Source organism: Oreochromis aureus, linkage group 3 (genome assembly GCF_013358895.1).
Source record: "Oreochromis aureus strain Israel breed Guangdong linkage group 3, ZZ_aureus, whole genome shotgun sequence".
Classification (NCBI taxonomy): Eukaryota; Metazoa; Chordata; class Actinopteri; order Cichliformes; family Cichlidae; genus Oreochromis; species Oreochromis aureus.
In genome coordinates this window covers 6,317,380-6,345,283 of record NC_052944.1, presented here as the reverse complement: position 1 = coordinate 6,345,283, position 27,904 = coordinate 6,317,380, and the positions used below count along the sequence as shown (strand labels likewise).

At 43.6% G+C, this 27,904-nt stretch overlaps 1 protein-coding gene across 2 annotated transcripts; it reads left to right on the top strand.

Annotated features, from left to right (window-relative positions):
- Positions 1–345: 345 nt before the first annotated feature.
- rtn3 (reticulon 3) lies at positions 346–27,904 on the top strand. Of its 2 annotated transcripts, XM_031740912.2 has the most exons (8): positions 346–629; positions 7,301–7,348; positions 20,223–20,430; positions 20,824–20,962; positions 22,919–22,988; positions 23,179–23,225; positions 25,270–25,328; positions 25,414–27,904. In XM_031740912.2, the coding sequence occupies exons 1-8, from the start codon at positions 539–541 to the stop codon at positions 25,460–25,462; spliced, it is 711 nt and encodes a 236-aa protein (XP_031596772.1). In that variant the 5' UTR covers positions 346–538; the 3' UTR covers positions 25,463–27,904. The 2 variants fall into 2 exon arrangements, with proteins under 2 accessions (XP_031596772.1, XP_031596773.1); XM_031740913.2 differs by lacking the exon at positions 7,301–7,348 and having other exon boundaries at positions 348–629.

Here is a 27,904-nt window from a genome sequence, read left to right as displayed (position 1 = left end):
TCGATTAAACGTATTTCAGATTCAGTCTCCCAGTAAATCAAAAGCTAATTTCCGAAGTACACAAGGTATGTTGTCCATGGTGTCCTGTGCTAAGGAATAGTTGTTTTGATGCTGTTGTCTGTTTTTTATGTGCTGGCTCGGGAATTCAGTGACACTGCACTGTTGTAGTTTATAGAATTTTTTTAAATGGTAGAAGCGAGATGGACAGATCAGCCAATGGTGATAAATGATAATGTAAGGCTTTTTTTTGCTGGTGTTGTTGAACGCTGACACGTCCTACTGGATGCGTAAGCCTTGAACGTCTCACACGCAGACACATTTTTGCCCCTCCTCCACATTCTGCCTCGTTTCCCTCTGTCTCCGCTCCGCTCTCAGTGCTCGGACATAGGCTGAAGGCGCAGAGCCGAGTCCCGCTTTTGAGGGAAATTCGAGGAAAGTCAGACGTCATAGACACCCTGATAGACCATTAAAAGAGAACCCCATCCGAGACGACAGACGTTTCGCCGCTTCTGTGCAGTTGTGTTGTAATTTATATAAAATGGATCCAGTGACTCAGTCCGCCCAGATATCGTCGTCGCAAGGCTTTGCCGATGGACAAAATTCTGCTACCAAAGAATCAAAGCTGTCTGGTAAGAAGTAACCAAAGGTAGCTAGCTAAATGTAGAGCTTGGTGCGGTGTTTTATTCGTACCTTACGTTAAGCTGTATGTGTTGAGCTTTTATTTACACGCATGAATATCGGTTAACGGGCAGTTTATAACGCAGTAACGTTATGACTACAGCCATTGTAATGCAGAACGCCCTCACCGTGTCTCCTGCTGCCTGGATGAGGAGCTGATTTCAGCTGTGATGGGAGACACCTGTGGTCGTGGATATTTCCTGACACACGGCTGCCAGTCACGCTCCGTGCAGCTGTGGCCTGCCTGCTGTCTGGGCTCGTTTTAGGCGAAACAACACGCAAACACAGTTTTTGAATCCCTCTTTTTATTTGGCCTTACTGACAAACAGGAGCACAGCAAGTAGGCGGCCTGCAGAACCAGGGATTATATATTTGATAGACGGTAACCAGCCTGCTGCTGAACGGCGTAATACTGTTGAAAAGGCCTCGTTTAAAACAAAGGGAACACCTCTGATTAAAGTACGTGTGCGTGGGACGTTTGATGTCAGCTAGATGGAAATGTAAATCCTGCTGTCCGATTAGACCTACTTTATGTTTCGCATTCTTATAAGTGCAGAAACATTACATGACGGGTTTTTCTTCTGAACGTTGTCGAAATGTTGCGTTTCCCTGCACTGCAGAGGCGTTGTCACTGTGCAGTTACCACAGAGAGGCACCTCTTAAAGGCATATTGGCCTTTTGCTGGCACAGCCTGGATTATGGGAGCCAGAAGAACATCAGCACGCCCGACGAGCTGCGGCACGCTCATTTACTACTTCGTTTATAGCTGTCGTCAGTTCCACTTCCACATGGAGCCCGTTTTCAAACAAAAACTCACAACCTGGATCTACAGGTTCACCATCACGCCCTCTCTATATCCGCGTATGAGGCTGACATGGTTTGAACTCCATAGTTGCGTCACTTGGATCCTACAAAGCTGAAGCCGTGAATCATAAGATTGCAGACTTTCAAGAAATGCAGCAGGTGTGGTGATGCCAGCAGCTGGATCCTACAGGGTGTGGCACATTCTTCCTGCTGAAGTAGATAACTGTAGTTTGGCACGTCTGCAGAAATTTCCATGCATCACATGATAAATAATTAAGGATAATATATTTAACAATAAATGTTCAAATTCAGCATTCGTATAATCGGATTATTCAGCAGTTACAGATGGTGCCAGTAAGTTGAGTTGTCTGTGCTTATATGAATCCTGGAAAAACATTGTCAAGTTAGTGTGAGGTGCAACTGGTTTGTTTTTTATGAATGAAGCATTGAACTAACTTGCCTGGTGTTTGGCCTCTTATCACATCAGCAGCCTGTCTGCAGAGATGCCTCACTACAAGGAATTAACTTTGTCATCCTTTACAACTTTTTTCATCGTATGTAATATGTGTTTAGGGATATCACAGTACTATAATTTCTTAATTGATATTAATATCAATAAGTTTGCAACAGTATCAACACTAGCAGAATAAAAAAAATAGCAAAGAACACTTAAGTCTCTTTTGCACTAGTACCTACTCGGCTTGACTCGACTCAGTTTTTATGGTTTTCCATTAGGTGGTAGTCCCTTTTCTTTTAGTACCTACTCGGGTTCCAACCAAGCAGAGTCGAGCCAAAAATGTGACAGACAACAGACTTCTTGCCACTGATTGGCCGGGAAATGACTTCACTAGATGAGTCATTAGAGTGACTCCTTCGCTAGATTTTAAACCCGACAACGAGGTTTAACTCTCTCGTGTTTGAGTCTGTGGAGGAAAAAAACCCCACAGACCGAGCAGCTGGTGTACCCATCGCCTCAACACTTTGTGTTATGTTTGTGTCGGTGATAAGCTATGATGACCCCACCCACACTGAGGTGGTACTCGCTTGTAATGGAAGACTGAAACTGAGTAGAGTTGAGCTGGATCGAGCCGAGTAGGTGTTATTGAAAACAGAAAGGTTTTAATCTCTTAAACATGTTTGACTGCTCTTTGTGTCATTTAAACCGATTGTCTTATCTAATTAAACTACGTGTGTCGTTTGTCATCACTAACGGATTAATTTCTGGGCACTATCCCGCGAATGCTGCAGAATCTTTTAGTTATTTATTTATTTTTGTATTGCATGTCTAATATGCAAGGTGGTAAGAACAGGGTAAATTTGTGTGCACAGAATTTAAGACCTTTACCAATATTGGCCTCATTTCCACATTAGTAAATGAGGCCAATATTTTTAGGTTGTCAGAGATTGTGCTGTGCGTTTGCTGTCAAATAGAGCTGGTGAGGAAGACTACCACTGTTGCTCGTAGACTTTTCTTAGCTTTAATCTCGAAACCTAACAATACCATAATTGTGTCATTGTCTTAAATTAACACCACTTTGACATTACAGACAGGCAGAACTGATGTTTGCTCCCTAGTTCCTACATTAATGTTATTTTTTTTATTATTGACCTTAGCCATTACCTTAATGTTAACTAGGGATGGGAATCCCAGTAGTCCAATTCCTTAGATCGATCCCGCTTATCCATTCTTGCACTCCTGCTACGATCAGCTGATTTCAGGTCGTGTGTCGGAGGAGAATAATAGTGGGGCAGTCTACAGCATGAATATAGACATTACTTTTATTTTTATTGCACAAAAGGATGAGAGCTCGACGGTGAAGTGAAACTGCAAACAACTGCATTGTACTGTTAACACAACTTTGGCTCTTTGCAAACACCTACACAGACAGCAGGCTAATGCTAAGCTAGCCAAGAACCCAGAGTGATGTTAAAGCTGAGTGAATGCTGATCCCAGACCAGCACTGTGATAAAGTGAGCCATCATTTGCAGTGAAGCCAGCCGCTGCTGAACTTCAACAGGTAACAAACTGATGAGCAGTCAGGCTGCAGCCTCAGTTTCTACCTGCTCATGTTTCTACGATCACTTTAAACTCTCTGTGCTGATTCTCATCTTGGCTTTGTGTTCATACCTAAATACTCAGAGTAAGATATGTGTGTCCTCATTAGGATAGGGATTTATGTTGGTGTATGCTGTTAATAGGTAATTATGAGACAGTGTGTTTCAGATAATTTTACAGAGTAACATGAAAGTAACTTAACAAGTAGTATAACGAATGTCTTTCTCCTGGGAGTCATTACGTAACGGACTGCATTACATTTGAGAAAAGTGTTCTGTGTAATATGTGCAATCATTTTTTTGGAGTAATGACCTCAGCAGTGATCACAACAAAGAGGGGAAATACCCACAGCATGCAAGAATGACCACTCAGCGTGTAATTAATTTGCATGAATGTCATGTCTTTGATATGTTGCTTAGAGATGGTGGTGACTTTCAAAGTGGAGCCAATGAGAATCAATAATGGAATTGCTAACTTCTTATCAGTTCCCATCGCTGTGTGGGGGATTTCGCCCAACCAAATGTGTTTTAAAACTTGGAGGAGACATTCAACAGCATTCTTTTAGGGGATCCTGTGGGAGGTGCTACTTGAGTATTGGGTATCTGGCCCGTTGCTATGAGCCATTCAGTCCCTGTATAACCACAGCAAGAGCTCGGTCCACGTTGTCAGCAATAAGTCAAACTCGTCATTGATTCTGTTCATAATTCACAGAATTTCTAAGTGTAGGTAAGTGTCTGAGGCCTCTACTTTAGTGGCCTCAGGGTCCTGTGCCTGCTTTTTGCTGATGATGTGGTGCTTTTGGTGTCAAAGATTAGATTTTGAGACGAGGATTAGTCCATGAACATGACTTATTCCTGAATAAAGTTGGAAAATTTTCCCATGATTCTGCGCTACTTCAAAACAGCATCAGCACACTGCATCTTTTCCCTGTGCTTAAAGCCCAGTTATTACATGCGTTATGCTAGAGTTGTATTGACAAGAGAAAATTATTATTGTAGTTTGGATTTTTTCTTTTCTTTTCAGGATCTCATTTCTTTGCTTCTTAGAGAATTGTTGGGCCTAACTTGGCAGCATTTTTCCTGGTAATTGTCTCAGGATTTTGAGTCTGTGGATGTCAGAGCTAGCAGATGGCCTGGCCTGCCCAGCTTCTATCTGTTGCTCAGCCATTTACACTTGAGTTGCACAATGGTGATTGGCAGTAGTCACAAAGGAAGTTGCACACTTTGAAATGTGGACCTCATTTCTCAAACTATATTGCATCATATTTACAGGGCGAGTTGGCTTTGGAATTAAATCAGAGTATCTCTGCAGCTTGTGGTGACTTTATGCAGCACTCATCGTAATCATCAGCTCATAATTTGATGGTTAAAATCCTCTACTGTGTGCATTCTTCATATTGCCTCATGTGAGCAAACAAACATTCGTTAGTAGTGAATGTTTAACCCCCATTAGTCTGTTTTCCCTTCTCTGCTTTGCTCTAATGCCGACTGCAGCTACTGCAGTTGACAGTATCCAGAAGTTAGTGATGCACTACCTACAGCCAGAACCTTTTATATGACTTTGTTTATGATTTCTTGTGAGAACAGTTCACCACCGAGCAGTTAAAAGTGAAGCACACAATCGAAGCTTGAAAGAACAGTGAGCTCTTTCAGCCCCCATCCCCCTCGCTGGCTCTCTTCTTGCTTTGCCAAGCTGACCCTCCTCTCTCAGTCCCTGCTCAGGGTCACAGAGGCGATCAGATAGCCCTCAGGGGTGGACGGTACAAGATAGCTCGAGCAGGAATTGCAGGCATGGCAGTAGAGCCTCCCTTCACTTCCATTCAGGCACTAAACTAAGAAGCTTGAGTCCATTTTTTCCCATGCCGGTCTGTGGTATCTGGATGCTTATTGTGATTGCATGGAGCCTCGTCTTATAGGCACTCTGTTCCAGATCCATGATTTCTGCAATAAGACATTGGTTAAAGCTGCACTAATGACTACTTTCTATTTTAAGGAGTCATTTGTGGCTACAGATCCACAGAGAATTATCTCTAACTCTGGAGTTCACCTTAGCTCTGTTGAGCTGTATGGCCTCCTTTAGCTCGTAGTTTGTTTTTCACCTTTTAACTGGATTTCTCAGCTAAGGTTTATGCAGGGGGATAAAAGCAGTAAACAAGCAGCTGCTTTAGCTAAAAGGCTACACTGTGTCTCTTGTTTCTGCCATCCTCTTTCATATGTAAAGTATTATTTCTTGTTGTATTTCCACACTTTTTTTAAAAAAAATACTCATTTTTACGCATCTCACAATTTGTGACCTGATGTATGTGCAGATTTGTAGGTGTTGATTTGTTGTACGCAAGCGGATATGAATGAAGCTATTGAAAAACATAAACTTGCATCAGTGGTTCATATGGATTTAGCTTGACTTGGAGTGCCTGCAGCACTTTTAAGGTTGGTGGTTCGATCTCTGGCTGTTCCCAGTCTGCATGCAAATATCCTTGGGTAACATACTAACCCCAGGATCCTCTCCTGTCAATGCGGCCATTGGTATCAATGCTTGAGTATTAGAAAAGGCCCGTTGCTTTGAGTGCTCAGGTAGAGTAGAAAAGCACTATGTAAGAGCCAGTCCACTTACCATTTAGTTCTTGCAGTCTCGTTAAAGACCAAAGGTGTGGTGTTTTGAGCGGTTAACAGCAGTATGAATCTGAGAGAAGGAATGTTGCACCACTAGACCACACCAACCCTAACCTGCCCCACCTGTCAACCTTCAGTTGAGCTGAAACAAAAGCAAACGCCACACCTCATCTTTACGCAGCGAAAGTTCTTTTCCCGTCGTCGTCCCAATTTTGACTGATGACAAGGAAGAGTGAAGCATGAGCTCCTATTGGCTCCCACTTTACCCTGAAAGGCAGCATTCACAGCGGAAGATATGAAGTTGGGGTTGACTAAGAGCGAGTGGACCCCAGCATTTTTACTTTAGGTAGATTCTGTAAGCTGGTTGGTGGCATTTAGTCACATGCAAAGCTTAGTGCAGGCCTGCTTTACATTCTGGTCTTGTTGGAGGGTGGTGCAGACAGAGCGCTGTCCAAGCCAGTCTAGTTTTTGCACACTTGATTGGAAATCTTTGTGAGATATGTGGAGCTCCCTTTGTGTACCAGGGGTACGAATAATCCAATTGTTCTATCGTACCGTGCAGCGTCACCAATGACTGATAGCGTCGTCCATCCACAGTACAGTATGTGGCCTAAATGCAACAAAAAGTGAATTCACACCATAAAGACCAGTTTCTGTTTTAGCTGATGTGACCGATGGACCATCTACAGCTCAGAAGATGAGCTCCCACAGCATTGGTCATGTTACCTTTGTTTGTATCTGTGATATAGAAATAGAACGTGTGCTGTTTAAGTTTTCGCCCAAACCAAGCGTGTGTGGAGATGGGTACTGGACAGAGCTGTGGAGCAATGACTGTGTAAATTAAATGTTTGTGTGTGAAGCTTCTGTCTCTTCGAGTGCTTTTGTCTGCTTGTTAAGTACATCATATTGATTTTTGCCTGCGTAGCAAATATAAGTGCATGTGTTAAAGGTTTTGTAAGTTTGTTGAATGAAACGATGGACACCTGTAAGCACTGGTTTGTTCTGGTCTTTGTGTGAAGTAGTACATGTGTAGAGTTGTTAAGGCTGGATAAGTTAACTTTGGTTTCTTTTTCTTTTGAATGAGGACAGTGGATGGAGTTGTTTGTCTTCTTCTACGATGATTATTCTTCTGTCCTCTTTATTTTTTCAGATTCCTTTCTTTCCTCTTCGCCTGTATCTCTCATTCAGTCTCCTCAAGGCAAGTGTATGGTTCTCTTCGATTGCTCGCCTGCTCTCTCTCCCTCTGCCCTGTACCTTCTTGCTGCCCTGCTGCTGTGCAGTTCTGCCTCATGCCTCTTTCTAGTGCCCCTCTCCTGCCAAATAAGAGCCCAGTAAAAACAGCTCGCCTGCAAAGGAACAGCATAGGTGACTGTGGCCCTAACCTGCTCTTAACCTGCCCCTCCTCCTGCAGACCTCAGTCTGTTTTCAGCATTCCTTTAGGCTGCTGCAGTAATTCTAAGCTGACCAGTCAGCAGAGCTGCCCTTGTTTTTAAGGACTATTGACTGATTGATTGCTTTTCTTTTCAGGCTCCTTAGACGTACCTATCCATTGCCATAATCTGAGCGGCAGTAGCTCTTGTTCACATAGTCATACTGTAGAGTTAAAATAACGTCTCTTACCACGAGTCACCGTCTCTCTCAAAGCCTTTCTTGGGCCATGTGAGAACTCACTGCTGCTTCTTCTTGCCCAGAATTGTACAGTAAGAGTGTTGCTCATAAAACCCTCTGTCTGCAGCTGCTAGCAGTGTGATCCATTTCAGTCTTTGCTGCCTGCTAGCAGGCATTATTTAGGTCAGCATCGCTCACCGTAGGTTCAAGATAATCCCGAGATTGCCACCTTATTTTAGGAAGGCAGAGAAGTTCAAGTTCACATTGTGCATAAAGGACCAGAAATCTAAAAATGGATGAGGTTGGTGTCTCAGGGGAATGATTCTACCTTCCTGCTGCCCTAGTATCTGAATTCCCCTTCCCAGTTTCAGTCCTAGAAGCTATTGTGTACTGGAGGATGAGTGGCACTGGAGATATCATCGACCGCCCAGTGGCCTGGGTCTGCCATTGCCTTGTAGCTCATTCACCCTCCATCCCACTACCTACTTATGGCTCTATAGGCTTTGTGCATGTCTCACGTCATTGCTTATGCAAAAAAAAGTAGGTACATTTTTCCTTAACCCCCCCAATTTAGCTTCTTCGCTTCTGATTCTTTTTGAACTGTTGTTTCTATCACCGCTAGCATTCTTCACTTGTTTGTTAAACAAGCCTAGATAAGGGGTAGAGTAGATGATAACATGAGCTGCACCAATGCAACACACAAGCAGCCGCCCTGAGGTTTGACCGAATATGACCACACCCTGTGGAATTTGCACTCGGACTCACTGGCTTCTCAGCAAAGATGCCTGACCCGACTTTATGTCCAACGTGAATTATCCATAAATCGGTGTTTGGCATTAACGTGCAAAATGCTGTCGTTGTTGAGACCTGCTGTGTTTGTAACAAACAACTTTACAAAATTGAGAAATGATTAACCAATTGTTTTTAGATTGTATATCCATTGGTATTCACAACTTTTATGCAAACTGCTACAAACTTTACACTACTTGGTTGTTTTTGCAGAATTTTAATCAATTTCGATTAAAATTTAATCAAGTAAAAGTTCAGTAAGCGTAAACAGGAGTTAAACTCAGTCTTGGGTCTTTTTGCTGTTTCATCAGCTGCCACAAATAACAGCTGAGTCCTGGAAGACTATTTATGTGGCACCTCTGTTGTTGTAAATGGCAACATGTATTTGAGGGATCAGTGAGAATGTGGTTGAATAAGAGCGTGTCAAGTAGGTGAAAGACATTTAGAAAACCAGGTTTTTCATATCGTCTCTAATAAGGCAAATCTAATGAAAAATGAGGAGGAACAAATGTAAATCATTTATACTGTAGTGAGCTCATACACAGAATAGAATGACGCTACCACAGACCATCAGACTGCTGTGATGCATTTTTATGGGCCAGCCAACTTAGAGAAACACCTGTGAGTGAAAGCACAGGTGCACTAGCACACAGGTGTGGGGTCACCCACTGGAGCTCACAGATATTCAGACACATCGCTGCAACCAAATGAAAATATGGAGTCACTATTGGCCAGTTTATGGTCTCCATGGTTTTCCATTGTGTGGCTACACAACAGCTCCACTCAACTCTCCATTAGTGTAACAGCAGAGTGCATGAATCGGTCATGGAAGGCTACTAATTCCCCATTTGTAAGATGCCACACGATGGCACATGGGGATTATTGATATGCAAATATGGTGGCAGTTGCAACTAAACAAGTTCTTAAAGCTACCTGTGAATCGAAGCCTGAAGGTCCTAACAAGGGAACTCCAGCGCTAATATGTGTTTTGGAATTTGTTTACAAGTCCAAAAGCTTCCATAACGTTGTTGGAAAGATGGAAAGTGCATTCATGTGGCCTCGTTTGAACAAGGCATTGTATTGTGGTGCAGGGGAGGTGGCAGCTCTATCAAAGACAAAGTGGAGCAGTCAGCTGAGCTGGAAAACTCAGTCTTACACAGAGAGCAGGGAGGGGTAGGTGCTGACAGCCCCCCAAAAGTAGAAAAAAATGTAAGTTTATAGTAAATTGAAAAGACTGATCAATATCAAATGACAAAGTAAAGCCTTGGTCATGAGAATTTGGATGTTGCTGTGTACTGGTTATACTGGGCAGCTGATGTTCATTTCTTAAAATATGTGCCAGGTACTTGTCACCATGGGGACTGAAAGTGAGTCATGTTTGGAAGTCTGTAGCCTCGAGGATTGCCGAGGGCACAGGGTTACTGCAGCCAGAGTGAGAAAGCCTTCAACACTCTGAGGCAAAGAGAAAGTGCTTCAGTGCTCAAGGGCAACATTATTATCTAACTCTTCACATATTTGTATAAGCACGTTACATAATTGTGAGCTAACGATGAGCCAGTGGTAATTATGTAGAAAGTAACTCTACAACTAAAATGCAATTATGACTCAGGTTGGGTTTTTCTTTTGCTTTTTTTTTAAATGAAAATTTTTTTTATGTTGGTAAAAGTTGTGATAAAGGGTTGAATTTATTATGTCTGTTTTGAACTTTAGTGACGAGTATTAGTAATTGGGCTACCAGTTTAAAGTTTTTCTGTTGCTGGCCTGCACTTTATGTCCCAGCCATAGGAGTCACACATACAGGATGTCTTTCATGGTTCACAGTTGGTTCTGTACTCAGAGCCTGGGTTAGGGGATGTAACCAGTGTTTACTGGTAGTGTGTGTTTGTTTGTTTGGGGTTCCTCTTCTTCTTCTCTTGACTTGAGCCACCTGTACCTCTGTCAGAGAATTAATTTTTAATATTTAGCCCATTGTTTAACAGTGTTCATCCCCAGCTGAACAAATCAGAATGAATTTTAAACCAGCTGTGCCTCATTTAAAGGTTTGGGGGTTTTTTGCCTCCAATTACTATGCAAATATTGGTGCTGCCATGTTCCTGAGCTTCCATAGTGGGCAAAAAATGGCTTTTGAGTATTGGTAGGATTGCTTAAGCACTTCCAGTACTTGAATGTTTAAGGTGAACTCACTTGTTGTTTTTGAAAGGTAAGTGCTATATAACTTGTTAGGGAGGCGTACTGTTGTACTGGGTTTGGAAGTGCAAAAAAAAGGCGATCTGTTGAAGTCAAACACTGCGCCATCAGGTTGTGCTCATCTCAGGATTTAGCTTTTTAATTCTGTTCTCTAAGTAAAGCTAAAGTTGGTCACTGTTGTGTCGTATGAAGTCGCTATTATTGTGTGTGTGTGTGTGTGTGTGTAATCAGAGTGGGGGTTTAGTTGTAAATGGCGGGACAGTGTAGAAGTCTCTTGTATACACTTGGACACAACCACAGATTAATTGAGATGAAATCAGGGGTCGAGTTTGGAAATAGCAGCAATGAATATCTTTAGCAGAGGACACACAAGCAAATGTATATTGTTCAAAAAGAAATTGTGCTAAAGTCTGCAAGTGTGAAACAAGTCACATTTGTTACACACACTGCAATGAACATGCATCATCACCATGTCCACACATGGTGATTTATACGATGTACTGGTAACATTTTTATTTTCTTCTGGGACTTTATTTGATCATGCTGATAATTCCATTTCCATACTAAGTGCTAGTTAAACGTATGAGCAGCATGGAAAAGCTTGGATATCATCCATAGTCTCAATATGCCATACATTTCCATGATGCAGTGCATGAATGCTTGGGCTGTCACATTAAGGCCTTGCTGAACGATATTAAAGTGCACGTGTGTTTAGTGTGTGACTTTTATGACCTCACCTCCTTTTTCCCTCTTGGCTGTCATTCCCCATACATGACATTCCAGACAAAAGAGTGGTTTTGGGATCTGACAAGTCCTGCGAAGGTGTAGCGACATCTCTTCGCTTTCCTTCCAAACCTGGTTCATTTTCCCTCGGTAATTATGGAAGTGAAGCAGGACCACCGGATTCACCACCGGATTCACCAATAAAGACATCCCCTGTTTCTGAGCGAATCAAGGCCCTGGAGGCTCTCGCTGCCAAGAAGCAGCAATCTGATTTTAGAAGCGATGGAGGTTTCTCTCTTTTCAGGGACCGCCACCATGAGAAGCCTCCTACTGACAGCTCAAAATCCCCTATTGAGAATCAGATGTCTCCAAATGAAAAAATTACACCAACTATTCAGAAAATGGGAGGTTCTTCTGAGCAGGAATCACCAGGATCCCCCTTTGAAGTTCTTGGAGATTTGAGACAAGTAAATGAGTTTGAAGAAACAGAAGAGTGGATGAAGGCTCATCTGCCACCTGTACCAGACTTAACTTCTGTAGATTTAACTGAAGGCACCAACAGTGTTGAATCAAAGGACAAGGGGACTCGGGTTGTTATACCTACTTCCTTTACCAGTGTCCCTGATGCTTTTATGGATTCTCCTGTGGAAGCTCCCTCAGTGAAAGATGACTTTAGTAATGCAAGGAAGCAACCAAACGTTGAGGAAGAGTTTGATTTTAACTTTTTGCCAACAGCATACATGTGGGATCAGCAGGACAAATCGGATGACCAGCCTCCTTCAAATCTTGATTCAGTGATTGCATCACCTCCTGCAGGCTTTGGCCCTTCATGTCCAGAGGCAAAGCAGAATGCTTCAGATGAAGAGAAGGCCTCCCTGACACGAGATCCAGAGCCAAGTGAAGCAGACAGCTCAGGAGAGTCTGATGACACTGTTATTGAAGACGAGGCGGGTGCTCCTACTTCTGCCCCCCATCCATCTTTTGAGCCACAACTTTCGAAAGATCCCACCGCTACACCTGCATCTTCGAATGTTCCTCCTGCAGAAAAGGAGACGCCTCCACCAAAGTCTGAGAGGAAATTAATGCAGGTTCCAACAATCAATGTTATTGAGACGGATGAACCAAATTACAGTGAGGAGGAGATGGAAATGGAACCTGAAGCAGAAGATGTGGGTTATGAAATTGAAAATCCCCCAGCCAGCCAGAGCCCAGAAACCTCACAATCACCTGAAGACACTAAAACCGAACTACCCAAAACGCGTCCCCTGGAAACTGAGTTCATGGAAGGCTACTCGCCTCCATCCTCACCTGTGGATTCTGATGCCGAGTACTCTCCCAAACGCAACGTCGTTGCATCTTTTCCAGAAATAGACAATCAGGAATCTGCAGCACAGTCGGAGACCCTACCCAAACCTGCTCCAAAGGACACTGCAACGGGCGTCTCCCAAGCACAAGCTGATAAATCACAGACTACTCCCAAAAAAATGAATGAAGAACCTTCCCAATTCACACTCACAAATGCAGAAGTGGACTTTCCAGACAATGATGATGAGTGGTCAGACGAAGCTCAGGAGCACACACAGCCCAAATTGTATGACAAGAGTAATATGCCCACAAAAGAAACTTTCATGGAGACTGTTCCTCTTTCTAAAACCACCTTTATGCAGGATGATATATATGACAGACAGTCATTTGATTATGATTATGATGCATCTTCTCCCATGGACGACATTGACCATAAAGAGCTGAGCAATGCTAAGGAGCGGTTTCTTTCTGATCCTTCCCCAACTGACCCTGAAACGCTGAATGCATGCTCTGCACAAACTGACGTTACAGAGAACAGGCAAAGTTTGGGTGATATCGCTTCACTGAAAGATGAAGCTTCCCCAGAGCAAGCTGATCAGCCATCTCTACGAGATTATCCCCCAAATCCTTACTCCTCTTTCCAAAGCGAGGCACAAAGCAGCTTCAATGAGCAAGAATCCGATCAGAAAATGAGCAATGACGTTGTTGCAGATGGTGCACAGAATGAGAGCTCTATTTCCGAACCTACAGACAGTTTTGTGGAATTCATGCGGGAATGCCTCAAATCGAGGCAAGATGAAGAAGATCCCGACAGCGTGCATCAAGGTGTTCACGGAAAGGGCGAGCTCAACAAAACCAGTTTGCATCCTTCCCAGTTACCTCCAACCGTGGTGATGGACCTTGAACAAGAACAACTTACTATCAGTGCTCTCAAAGAGCTTTGCAGCAGTCAGGAGGAGGAGGCTTCAGACCGAGACCAAACTGACCTCAGCGCTGCATCTGTGCAGCAGTCTTCCTTAGCATCAGTAACTAATCCTCCATGTTCCCAGCACAACCGTGCTTATGACAGCAAATATTCCAAAGAGGTAGAAGCTATCGATGAATTGGTGGCCGAGGCCTATCATCTTGCTGAGCATGTCTTGACAGCAATACTAACCCACTTATCAGGTAACATCTCTTTCTTCTGGGCAGCAAGCCTGCTAACCTCACGCACCCTCCGTAGCTGGAGCATCTTATAACTGCCTGTGTCTTTAGCAAAAGGATTCCTGTTGTTGCTTTTTTGGTTTTAAAACCTATCGTCAGCTTTTTGGCTCTCTCAGCCTTTTTGTCTTAGACTGTGCAATGTGTCATGTCCTGTGACACATAGCTGAAACTTATCACCCAGAAGCAAAGATTTATATTAAGAGAACATAAATGACTCTGAATGCATCAAATGGCGAAAACAGATCAGACTTAGCTTCTTACTTCTCACTAACAGCGAGGAGAAAAAGAATAACTATGATCTAAGTTATTTATGCTCTCTTGATTCTGGGTGATAAGTGTCAGCTACATGTCACAGGACACGACACGTTGCACAGTCTAAGATAAAAAGGCTGAGATTATTATTTTTATTTTTTTAAATGGAAAAACCTCAAAAGCAATACAGACATTGGGGGGTTTTAAACTTAGCAAGCCACTGATATCATCTTCAACATAACAGTGGATTTTGCAGCTGCATGAAGTTTGTGTCTATGATTGTGCTTGGAGTAAAAAGGAGTAGTTGGTGTTTAAAACCAAGCCATCCTTTACTTGAGCTGAGTTGGTTGTCAGAGATTAGTGGCATCTAAGAATTATTGAGAAGTAAGAGATGTTCAGTTCAATTCAAATTAGTTTTATTTATACAGCCCCAAATCACAACAACAGTCACCTCAAGGCGCTTTGTATTGTAAGGTAGACCCTACAACAGTACTTACACAGAAAAACCCAACAATCACATGACCCCCTATGAGCAAGGAAAAACTCCCTTTTAACAGGAAGAAACCTCTGGCAGAACCAGGCTCAGGGAGGGGCGGGGCCATCTGCTGCGACCGGTTGGGGAGTGTTAGTTGTGTGCTAACGCTGCTAAAAACTGCAGACATGTGTTGCCTCAACTTGAAGTAAAATAGTAGATACATATCTGATTGTTAGCACAGATTGTCCAGGCACTCGTTAATACTCGACACCCATCAATAGTCGGACGATACAAATGTAATACTCTGCCAATCCATACTGAGTACAAGCATGTTCGTCTATTATCTTCTTTTTGTACTAACAAACCTTGATCAGAAAAAAAATCATTTTTTAAGTATTTAGCTGTATTTTTGTTTTTGTTTTTTTGTTTGTTTGTTTTTTTTTGGGGGGGGGAGGTTGTTGTTTTGTTGTTGTTGTTGTTCCAAACCACTTACAGGCTTGAGCTCTGTTGTAGAATTCAGTTTGTTTACAGAGCCACTTGAGTTTGAGCTACTTAAAGTATGGTGGCCATGCTTTGGCTTCAGAGTCTTGCAGTACAGTCAGTCCCTAGTGTCACATCGATAAAGACTATGGTGTGATGGGGATGCATGGTGTACATAGTCAGTGTAATGTAAAGGTTACCTTATGGTTTCTACAGTATCCCATTGAAGGAATCTGGGTAACTGTCTGTACTCCTCAAAACAGAGAGCTGTTTTAAAACGGCCTTACTCTAAATTCTGATAGTCAGTCTCTGTACTGTTCAGTAGACCATAGTGCGACACGTTGGGAAGATATTATATGTCCAGAGTTGTACAAGCTTGTTGTGCAGTCCCACACACACACACACACACACACACACTCTCACACATTCACTGCTGTGTCTGCATGTGATGCATACTTGAAGCTGAAGCTGGCTCTACACGGTGCCGTGTGCTGGTGTCCTTGAAACTAGAAACCAAGTGTGCAGCAAGACACGTAAAGAAACTTGAGTTTGACTTTAAAGCTACTATGAGCCTCGTTCTCTGAGGCGTGCTTTCAGGGGACATTTTTGTAAATGTTTGCTAACTGTATTATTAATGAGCTTTGAAAATGAAGCTCTGTTTCGCCGCCCCCTCCCCCCACCAGCTTGTGCTATTTTAGTGCTGCTCTGCAAGGTTATTAAGTGGGATATTCTTGGCTGGGTGAGTTTGTGTCAGTGTGTGTATCTGATGTCATGCTGATGGGAATTTTGGAAACTAATTATCAGACCTCTATTTTTTCTCTTTTAAATATTTATTATTGCTCATTAATAAGACGAATATTTCTTATCAGATTACTTGATTAATCGATTCAATAATTAATCGATTAATCCATTACTAAAATAATCAATAGCGGCTGTCCTGATCCTCATACAAACCCAAAATATCTTATGCATAGATAGATATAGATCCTTTTTAATGTGCCTAACACTAATGGTACATAAAAAAGATTAGCATAATTGGTTTAGTTTCAAGCAGATGGAAATGAACCCATTTCACTTCGTTTCCTCTCAAATTGAACAGAATTGAGTGAATGCTGATGACCACTTGAAATGGATTCATCTGTTCCAGCAAACATTACAACGGTCCTGAAATTTGGAGCTTGTCTGAATGTTGCTGAGGAGTAGAGCAAAGGTGTTCTTCGCTTTTTGCTAACTCAACTTATTTAGAATGAAAATTAAGTGTTAAATGCCAAAAGGAACATGTGTGTATGAACCAGCATGTGCTTGAACTCATGTGGATGTTATTAAAGATGCATTTGAGGTAGAGGTGCTTAAATCAGTAAGAGTAATATAATCACTGACGCCCGGCATCGTCATTGTCCTGATGTGCTGAAGGTGAATCCACTCCATGAATTATACAGTGTCAGATGAACATCTTTGTTATGATGGGACACCTTTTATGAGCGTTGGTTTGCTGTGTTCTACACTCTGAGCAGTTGTTAATAATTGTGCTGGTGTGTCAATGGGCGATGAGACTGGTGATGGCTCGTTAGCTGAGGCAGGCTTTTCCGCTCATATTTCCATTGAAACATTGAATTAATATTACAAGATTCACATTGAACTAGTGTGACATGACGTCACACCTCTGCATATAACAACAACCTAGCTGCAACACAGACGGGTAGGACAGTTCATGGGCTAATGGAAGATAAGTTTCTCCAAATACGGTCACATTATCTATTTATTTATCTATATCTACTTATCCTGTCTTTTTTTCCGCATTGTGTCTCTTTGTTGGTGCGAAAAACTCCTGTGAGTGAGGGCAGGGCTGAAGAGACGGGGCAGATTTCTCTGCAAAAAGAGAAGCTGGTCTACATGTTGTGGGTTCAGGCAGTTCTTAGTAACAATGTCACCAGTAGCAAAAAAAAATGGTTCAGAATTAAACTGGTCCCAGAGATTAGGGCTGTGCAATATGACCAAAATCTCATATCCCGATAGAAGACATTTATCGTCCCTACAACGATATATATCACAAAAATTTACATTTTCTTTAAATTATGTGAATCTCTTATTTTGAAAAGTCTCAACAGGATCTTCAGCTTTATTGTGAAAGGTTTATGTGGAAAATAAGCAGATGGCGGAGCCACACGCTGGGTTTACCGTCGTTGTTGCTAACGACAACACATAAAAACAGTGGCTTGTCTGTCCGTAGCGTGGTTATTTTAAATATAAGAGAAAGAGAGAACTTTAAGAAATTAAAGGACACTACAGTGACCGTCAGAACGATGAAAAAATATTGCCGTAAACGGTTTAGTTTGAGACACCATGAAACAAACGATAGCGTAAAATGAAACGATAGACGTTTCCATATCCGATATATATCGTTATATCGATCAGCCCTAGCAGGATGCAAAGATGCTGCTTTGCTTGGCGAGCCAAAGGAGGAGACTCCCTGCATGGTCGCTCCTCCAGATCAGTGGAACAGCCTTAACTTGGCTGTAACTGTTGACTTCTTCCTTTGCCTGCTGAGTTGGCGTTTCCTGTGTTGCTGTGGGTTGTGGTGAGAAGGCTGGCCCAAGGAGAACCATTAATGCAGAGTCATTTGAGCTCTTAATTGGAGAAGCATCATCCATTTCATCAGGACCAAGGGACAGGCACAGTTTCCTCAGCTCTGTCACCATCAGACTCTTGCTGTTGAAAGATAAAAAATCCTATTTAAGATGCATTTATTTACAAATAATATCAAACTCACCAGAGAAGTTAACATATTTATATTCAAATGCTGTAGTGCAAAGCCGCTGGCTGCCTGCAGTGGCTTCAGAGCTTTTGCTGTATCTTCTGTAAGAGCATAGAGATCACTTCTCCTCACTTCAGGTGAGAGCAGAGCTGCAGAGATCGCTGCTTGTTGCTCCAACAAGTGTCCCAGCATCTCAGCGTGCTGTTCCATCTCCACTCCAGTCTATTGTTGATATAGTGTGAAGTGATGGCTCCTGCTCTGGATGTCAGCTGTCACAGGTTATAGCGACTCACTCTGCTGACTTTAGTGAGGCTGTGATGTTGTTTCCCTTCTGCATGAGTTCTAGATACTGTTTGTCTGCTGTAGACGGACCAATCGCATAATATCAGTAATAAAACTCTATATCGAGGTATTCGGTCTCGCCTATTAAAGTCTCACTTGGCCAGAAAAGTTCAAATGACCGATGTGAAGAATTTTCAACTCAGGCAAAATATTTTTTAAATGAATCGCGTGAAAGGCTGATGGTGTCTCATCATCACCCCGGCAGGCAGGCGGCACGGACACCCAAGTTTGTGAACGCGATAACAAAGCGATCCAGGAGCTTCAAATAGGTGCATCTACTAAAAGTCTCTGACATCTTTGGGTCTCATTGGCCTCGACTTGAACGTCAGAGGTCAAGTTTTCTGAAACTCTGAACTCAAGAGCAAGGTGACGTAGGATTTTGAAAGATATACCCTGGGCGAGTCTGCTAGGAGGCTGAGGGTAACGTTGCTGTTGCAAGTATCTTTGGTGTCCTGTTTAAAACAAAATGATGTGTAGCTGCTTTTGATTGCTTGTGTGAGCGAGTGAGAGAGTCCTATATAACGGTTGCTCCAATTAAAGCTGCTGGAGCACTGAGGCTTGAACTGTCCCCGTGGCATAAGCCCATGTGGTTTCTCCACCGCAGAAGGCTTTTTTAACTGCCCCCTTTTTTCCCAATACACTGTGAGGAAGTCAGTTTCCAGTGTGCCAACCCATCCCGTCGTTATGTAACTGCCTCGCCGAGTGGCTGTTACGTCTGCACATGCATACAAACATGAAACGTGCGTCTGAAGTTATTCAGCCTGAGGAGATTCATGGTGAACACTTAGTTTTTATCACAGAATGTTGAAGGAAAATTCATTTTTCTCTGAAATCAGCCAGTCACAACTAATGTGCTGCGAGTGGCTGAAAATGACCATCTCTTTGTGGAGAACTGACTCGTCTACAAGGAGAACCAGAGCAGGTCTGACTTAATGTCTGAATAATCTGACCTGTGTTTACGAGACCAGCCTCCTGTTGTTTCTCTGTGGAAGCTGGGATGTTTTTATGTTTCGGCTAATATGATTGTCCTGTAACAGAGAGGCCGTGTTACCATTGGTCCCTGAAACAACACTCCGACAGCTATAAATGGAACAATACTTTTTACCCCTCAGCTGTAAAAACTGCAGCGGTCGGGCGGTGTGGACACCCACGTTTGTGAATGCGATAACTCGAAAATGAGGCAGCGTGGGAGTTTCACATTGATCCTGTGGGTCCCTTGTCAGTGCTTTTATTTTGCTCTCCCCCCGACCAGCCTTCAGCAAAAATCAGTTTTACAGTGTGAAACTGTTTCAGGCTGAAACTTCTGCAGATGTGTTGGTATCAGACTCATTTTTATGAACTCCAGCAAAAATGAAAATGGATATTTTTGAGCACAATTTGCAAAAAAACAGTTTATGCATGAAAATCAACTATTTCCAACAGTGCAGTTTAAGTTCCAAGTGTCCCAGGAACGATACAGAAAGTCAAACATGACTTCCAGTAGCACCAGTGAAAGGCCCTGCAGGAGGGAAAAATGGTTTTTCGCAGATAATGGCGGACATGCCATAGCTCCTGCTGACGATGCGATGACGTTTATTCCAACATGGGAAGCACTATGAACAGCTGATGAGATCAGCAAAGCGTGTTTCTGGATTAAGTTTTTGTTGTTGCACATTTTACGCGATTTTTGCAAAGGCATTAGTGGAAGGAAGCCACCACCTGGTGGAATTGAGGATATGTAAGTGTAACTCCATTTTCACATGCAAAGAACAAAAATATTGCTCTCGCTTATTTGGTTGCAAATCTACCAGGATTAAAACGTAGACATGCGAATGGGACTGCGGAGACTCCTGTAGGCTTAGAAGGGTTAAAGTTGGATTAAAGCTGTAGTATTTTAGTAGTTTGCAGGAGTTTAGGGCTGGAGTCAAATGTATGTTTGCAAATGTTCACATTAGTCCTGTCTTCTCTCTGCAGCTAAGGATCTGATTCACTGGCGAGACCCCAAGAAGTCGGGCGTGGCGTTCGGCCTGTCCTTGCTGATGCTGCTGTCGCTCGCAGCCTTCAGCATCATCAGCGTGGTCTCCTACCTGCTGCTGGCTCTGCTCTGCGTCACCATCACCTTCCGCATCTACAAGTCTGTGGTCCAGGCTGTGCAGAAGTCCAACGAGGGACACCCGTTCAAGTAAGACGGCTGCAGATGTGAGATTTTTCTGTTTGTCACAGTTAATTGCGGTATTATCAGAAATGGCGCACAGTTGCCACCATGACCCAGTCAGACAGTCTGACGACAGCCTGTACCTTTCTGAGGAACTTCGGCCTTATATTCCCTCGCCGGTCCTTCGATCAGCCGACCAGCTGCTTCTGGTTGTCCCACAAACTAAACTGAAACTTGGAGGAGAACGAGCTTTTTCAGTTGTGGCTCCCAAACTTTGGAATATGTTGCATTTAAATATTAGACAGGCGTGTTTTTTTTATTTGTCTTTGTTTTATTTTATGTGAGTGTTTTAATGCGACTGGTTTTCTCTTGTTTTCGCTGCGTTTTGTGCTCAGCCTCTTTTCCTCCATCCCTCCACAGAGCACTGATAGATAAGGATGTCAGCATCGCTCCAGAGACTTTCCGCAAACACGTGGATGCAAGTCTGACCTACATCAACCGAGCTCTGAAGCAGATGAGCCACCTTTTCTTGGTTGAAGACCTTGTGGACTCCCTAAAGGTGAGCAGCTGTGAGCTTGTGTCAGTCGTGACTGTTTCCTCTTCCTGTCACGCAGCACCAGCCCCGATCTCTCCCTGCTCACCTGCTGCAGCCTTTGCTTTGTTGGTGCAATGTTAACTTCAAACCAGGTCACGGTTGGATCGTATCTCCATCCTGAGAATAACCCCCAGGATTTATGACCGTGTTAGTTGATCACACTGTGACCCACATGAGCTCCTTATCCAGCTGCAGTGAAGCGCAGACAGCTCTGCCTCGAGATCCATCCGGTCCTCTGATTTCCTGACTGGGAATTCCTAAAAATGTTTTACTAACAGCTGTGATGAGATTGTTTTATTGATCAGAGCACAGTCACGAGATGAACTTACATTATTTGTAGGGCAGATGGGATTTTAAATCTGCACAAAGGCATGTTGGTTAGTTTGGAGGAGACTCTGACTGAGAGATAACGTGGTGGCGATTCTGAGCTCAGGACTGAATGAAAATTGTCAGATGAGACGTGAGACGTCTTCAAGAAGCTCAAAGAAGTCCAGTCGCCTTTTTCCAAGCTCCTTAAATGTTTGAAATTCAATATTATATCAAGCCAGAATGCTGTTAACCCACCACAGAGAAGCAGCTGTCTGCATCAAACTAAGAGTGCTTGTTTGGACTAGGGCTGGGTATCATCACTGATTTTTAGAATCGATTTGAATCGGGGAAATTTTGCCTCAGACAGTCAGAAATATTATAATTCTGATCACTTATCAGTACATATCCATATTTTTATATCTATAAAAAGAAAGCTGACACTTGTGAGACTTCATCAGAGGTGTGAGCATCACAGTGAGCATCTTTGTGTCAAAGTAACTGAGGATAAAACACAGAAACACGAGGGAGATTTTCCTGTTCTGGCTTTTTATAGCAGATAACCTTAAAAATATTCTGCAGTCGATCAAAAACAGAAGAAAACCATGAATCAACATCTGAACATGACCTGATGCTGCTGAAGTGAAGCAGAGCAAAGTTACAGAGGTTTGATTACAGACACAGCTGAGAGTTTTACAATTGGGCATCATTTTAAAAAGTTTACATTTCTTCAGTATTGAACAGCAGAAATGAGGCTTTGCTGTCGGAAGTCATTAAAAAAAAAACAGCGTCAAACAGTGTTGTAAACAACGGCAGACTGGTGTGTAAATAAGCAAGCGAATAATGCAGGAAACAGAGATTTTTAGATGGGAAACTGTTCCTGATAGAGAGAGAGCTGTGCAGGAAGTGTGATTTTTATCATGGTGGAAGCAAAACAGCCAAAGACGATGTTTATGTGAAGCGTGGTTTGGAGCTCCTTTTGCTGCTGGTTCAGTCAGTTTTAGTTGGAGAGTGATGAAACCTGCAGCAGCAGAATCAGCGCAAAAAAAGACGTAAACACAAAGAGTGGACCCGCCGACGCATCAGAGTCTGCGAGCTGTCGACTCTCAGCCGTGTACCTGCTCTCACTTACTGTCTCAGCTGTTTGGTAGTTGTTGAAATAGTTTTGTGAGCTTTAACCTGAGATTCTGGCATTTCTGGCAAAATACATTTATATTTAAAAATCGATTCAGGATTTTAATGATATCATGTTATTCAAGCTAAAATCGATTTTAATCGGAAAATCGCTAATCAAAGCCCACCCCTAGTTTGGACCACTGACAGCCAACGCTGTGCTCTTTAGGGAGGAAACAGGATCTGCTCGTTTGTGTTAGGACTGCACAATTAATTAGCTTTTAATCTCGGCCATGATTTTGGTTTTTCCAATGTTAAATGAACACAATTAAACAGTTTGAAAACGAACGCTCAGCCAGGAGAACACAAATCAAGCGCTCCCTACACGACTGAGGATTTAGGGAGGATAAGTGCCGTCACACTGAGCAGATGTCATTCATGTGTAAACGCTGCTTATTGTTGAACTTGAGCTCTCTGAGTTGCTCTTTGTTTTTCTCCCAGCTGGCTGTGGTCATGTGGCTGCTGACCTACGTAGGAGCCGTCTTTAATGGAATCACCATCCTCATCCTAGGTAAGCTCACTGGAATGCTCACAATCACAGGGAACAACCTTAGAGGGATCTGTGGGTGTTTATGCACGCCGTGCTGCGTCCTCATGTCGGTCAGGTGGTTGTGTTGCTCTGGGGTCACAGAGCGACTCCAAGCTTTGAACTTGCACTGCAGGATTTGCTGTCAGCTAACGTGTTTCTCTCTGTCCTCCAGCCGACATCCTGCTCTTCACGGTGCCCCCCATCTACGAGAAGAACAAGGTGAGTCTCAGGCTTTGTTTCAGCAGTTTGTAAACATGGCCGTCAGCAGTGAGTGCAGTCTCCACCAGACACTGAAGGCTTTATGTGGCCCTGACAACATGAAGTCATTGGCTCACTGAGGGGATTGTAGTCACGGACTGCCAGGAATGGCAGGCACCATCATCTGTACTGGTCCCAGTTTTTGGCTCACAATAGTTTAAATTTAACCAGTGTGGTTGCTGTCAGTCACATGGTCCCTGAATGTCTTTGTCATTCAGTGTTCTTTCCTGAAATGACTATTATGTGTAAAAGGGAGAGCCCAGTAGGGTCGGGCGATGCGTAACAATTTTCCATCGACGATGGGCGATATAGTTGCACATGCGCAGACTTTTTGACGGGCGGAGCAATGTAATCATGCATGGACTGATTTCCACGTTTACAACATTGGGGCTGTCAGCGTTAACGCGGTCAGAACGATTAACATCCATCCATCTTCATCCGCTTTATCCGAGGCCGGGTCGCGGGGGTAGCAGCCTAAGCAGGGAAGCCCAGACCTCCCTCTCCCCAGCCGCCACCTCCAGCTTATCCGGGGGAACACCAAGGCGTTCCCAGGCCAGCCGAGAGATATAATCTCTCCAGCGTGTCCTGGGTCTGCCCGGGGCCTCCTCCCGGTGGGACATGCCGAACACCTCACCCAGGAGGCGCCAGGGGCATCCTTGTCAGATGCCCGAACCACCTCAACTGGCTCCTTTCGATGTGGAGGAGCAGCAGCTCTACTCTGAGCCCCTCCCGGATGGCTGAACTTCTCCCCCTATCTCTAAGGGAGAGGCCAGCCACCCTTCGGAGGAAGCTCATTTCTGCCGCTTGTATCCGCGATCTCGTTCTTTCGGTCACTACCCACAGCTCGTGGCCATAGGTGAGGGTCGGGACGTAGATCGACCGGTAAATTGAGAGCTTCGCTTTTACACTCAGCTCCCTCTTCACCACGACGGACCGGTGCAGCATCCGCATCACTGCAGCTGCAGCACCAATCAGTCTGTCGATCTCCGGCTCCCTTCTCCCATCACTCGCGAACAAGACCCCGAGATACTTGAACTCCTCCACTTGGGGCAGGAACTCATCCCCGACCTGGGGATTTTTAACATGATTAAAAATTTTAACACGTTCGCCTCATCTGGAGCGCAGAATGAACAAACTTTAGACAAACTGCCAGAGATGCATTGACAGTCTCATTTCAGGGATTTAGACTCAGTCTGCGCTGCAGATGGGTTAATTGTTAATCGCATTAGTCGTGATGACGGCGCGTTAACACTGACAGCACTAAAAAAATATAAAGTTGTCAATTTGGGATCAAAGAGATAAATCTGAGGATGTAACCAAAGCGGTGTGTCGCTTGTGCAGACGTATAGTGTGAGCAAAGTACTCAAACACAACTAACTTGCATGAGCATGTACGTGTCCACCATCCGGCTGAGTATGCGAGGCTATCAGCAGCTTCTTCACCTCCATCGACGAGCATTTGGGCGCACTCTGAGGGGCATGTGCTCACATTTTTTCTGTTGACTGCTTCTATTAGCTCCATCATTATTAGCAAACTTACTCGGGGGCAAATAAAGAAATCGCCCTTGTAAAAACGATCGGCGATGGGCTCAGCCTATCGTCGATATATTCGTCCAATCGCCCGACCCTAGACTCCATCCATTCTTTATCCTTTTTTTTCAGGGTTGCAGGGGGGCTGGAGCCCACCTATCATAGGGCGAGACGCAGGCACACCCTGGACAGGTCGCCAGTCTGTCGCAGGGCTAACGCACAGAGACAAACCAATTTAGAATGACCCGACTAACAGGAGACTGACTGACTGCACTGTAGCTTGCAGCAGCTACACTGGGTGACAGCAGCAGGTTATTTGATGTAATGATTAGATTCAGTTTTGTTTTTAGTAAAGAGTTTTGGAAAACGTTGTGTAGAACCGGGATGACGACTGCACAGAAAGAAGCGATGCGTTCCAAACGATTTTCCTTTCTTCCTCTGAAGTGGTAACATCTGCTCTCATTTGTTTTTTCCAGACTCAGATTGATCAGTATATCGACCTGGCACGTACTCAAGTCAACAATACTATCGCCAAGTAAGTGTTGCAGAAACTTGTCTTTATTCTTCATTCAGCGTCCAGGTTGTTGGATTTCACTCCTGTGGTGCTTTCTCTCCTGCAGGCTACAAGAGAAACTCCCAGGAGCTATGAAGCGCAGCAAAACTGAATGATCTCCCAGCCCCAAACCAAGCACCACGTCCCATCATCTTCATGTTCATCACCATATCTTCCCTCCCTATCCCAGTCTCCGGTTATTCCGACTCCCTGGTCTAACTCCTCCTCCCCACACCGTCCACCATCAGCACCCTACTACACTGAAAATTTCTAGATAGAAAATCTCTGAGCTACTCAAGCTGCACAGTACTGTGATTATTAACTTGCAAGCATTAGAAAAGAACTGTGCCTGTGCAGACAGGAAGCACATAGCAAGCGAGGAAGTGGCGTAACGGCACGACGTATCCCGCCTGGCTGTGGACATGCCGCAGGGGAACGGAGACGGGATCGAGTGAACTAGACTGAATCTATGACCTGGTTTTGTCTCGTGCAGCAGCAGAGGGTGTACGATGGCAGCTGATGTCACAAAATAGCAAATGTCTGTACTCAACCCGCATGTTTGCCTGAAGGTAAATGGCAACGTTGTCTCCAAGTAAAAAATCAGCATCCTTTTGGGTGGTAACAAGTTTCCATTCACCGTACAGACACTTGTCTATGTAAGTAGTTTCTGAAATGCACTGAACTTTATTTTTTCATGAGCAGGTTGAAATAAAAAGGATGGGAACTTTGAGCCAGCTGTGATAATTTGGTCTAGTTCACCTTCTTTTGATCAGATGTAGGTTTCTGTGTACACCTTAGAGCACGTCCGCACTGACAGAGCACGTTAGCCTCGCGTTTTAAAGGAACGTTCCCGTACTCCCTTTCAAGCCACAAAGTGTTGCGTTCTCACATTCACTTGTAAATTTTGATTCTTCTTATCACTATTATTACTGCTATTGGTATTAATTACACATTAGCTGCTTGAACCTCCTTACTAGCTTGACAGTAGCAATGTAAGAGTTATGTTAAGTGTTTTTGAGCTTCATAAGTTTAACGTGGAGGTCTGTCAGAAGCCTCTCGAGACATGGATTCCTGATTATGAACTAGGTTAAGCAGCATACACTCGGAGCTGTGCCACAACCCTTAAATCTAACGTCCCCGTCTAACTTTGCAGACGATTGTTTTGTTGAGTTTCAAAGTGTCAAATGTTTGAATCTTCCAGCATTGTTATGTGTTTTAGTTTGTAACTCGACTTTATTAAATGTAATGTCTATTAAACAGTTGCTTTAGCTTTGGTGCATTTTAAAAATGTCTTATTAATATTGTTTGGAAAATCTCACTCGTGCGAGCGTTGTTTAGAGCGTAGGTGTGGGTTTGTACAAACAGGCGAGTGCATTTTGAATGTAGTGTTGCTGGAGGAGATGGGGCGGGTCATTACAGAGCTCTGTATGACTGCCGTGAAGCGCAGGTGTAAGCTGGAGTCTTTCTATAGGCTGTATCATATTCTTGATCCTGACTTTGGTTTAATATGAATACTTGTGATTGTTATTATGGTGTTTTTGATCTCCTGTGTCGGCACTACTGCTTAATCTCCATATTAATTTAAGGGATGAATATGTGGATGGAAATGAAATGAGACATAGTGTGTGTTAGTGTTGCTTCGTCGTGCCAGTCTGCTCATCTCCTGAACGTACCGAATGGCCGGCGGCGAGAGGCGGTCCTGCGTGACCGCTGCTGTTCCCGCCCCTGCTCCCCATGCATGTCCTCTGTGTGTTGACTCCTTGTACATGCGCCGGTGTCTTGTTCGCACTCTGGGCGAGCGAGACATCCACACGTGTAACTTCCTGTTAGCCTGTCGGCCCGGGTCAGCTGCCCTCATGCTGCTGAGCTGTGCCGACCAGCCTGTGTCCAGCTGCTCCGGGTGCAGAGGGCACGGCATGTGTTTGAGCTAATCACACTTTAGATCTCACATAGATACTGTTGTTATGCACCCTCTTTATTTGAATGTGAAGAAGTTGCATATTGAAGCTTATTTTAAAGTTGTCTTGTCATTCAGATTAGATTTATTAGATGTTAGATTTCTGCATTAAAAAGAAATGTTTTAGTTCTATTTCACATCTGCTTATTAATGAAAATGAAGCATTTGCTACTTTTTAAGGAAACATTTGTAACTTTTATTTTGTCAGTATCTTTGATTCCCCCATTTTTATTTAGCTTTTCTGGATAGCTCATCCTGACCCTTTAATATTCATCCAGCTGACCTCAGGCTGTCAGTCATCCCACGAGTATTGCTATGAAACAAAGAGAACTAGCTTCCAGATGCACAACACCTTTTGAGTGTTACGTACGACTCACGATCTGACCAGAGTGTGTCTGACTTTGATGTTTTGGTTTCTTGTCAATGGCTTTCTGCTTTACTGATATCTAGGTGTTGTTCACTAACATCAGCTGTTCTGTATTGGCTGACTTTGGTTCCAGTTTTTGAAGCTTTGGGAAGGCTGGTGTGGAGGGAAGGACAAAAAGCATATGTGTCTCTGTACTGATGTCAAAGTGAAATAAATAAAAACACCTGAAAGGTC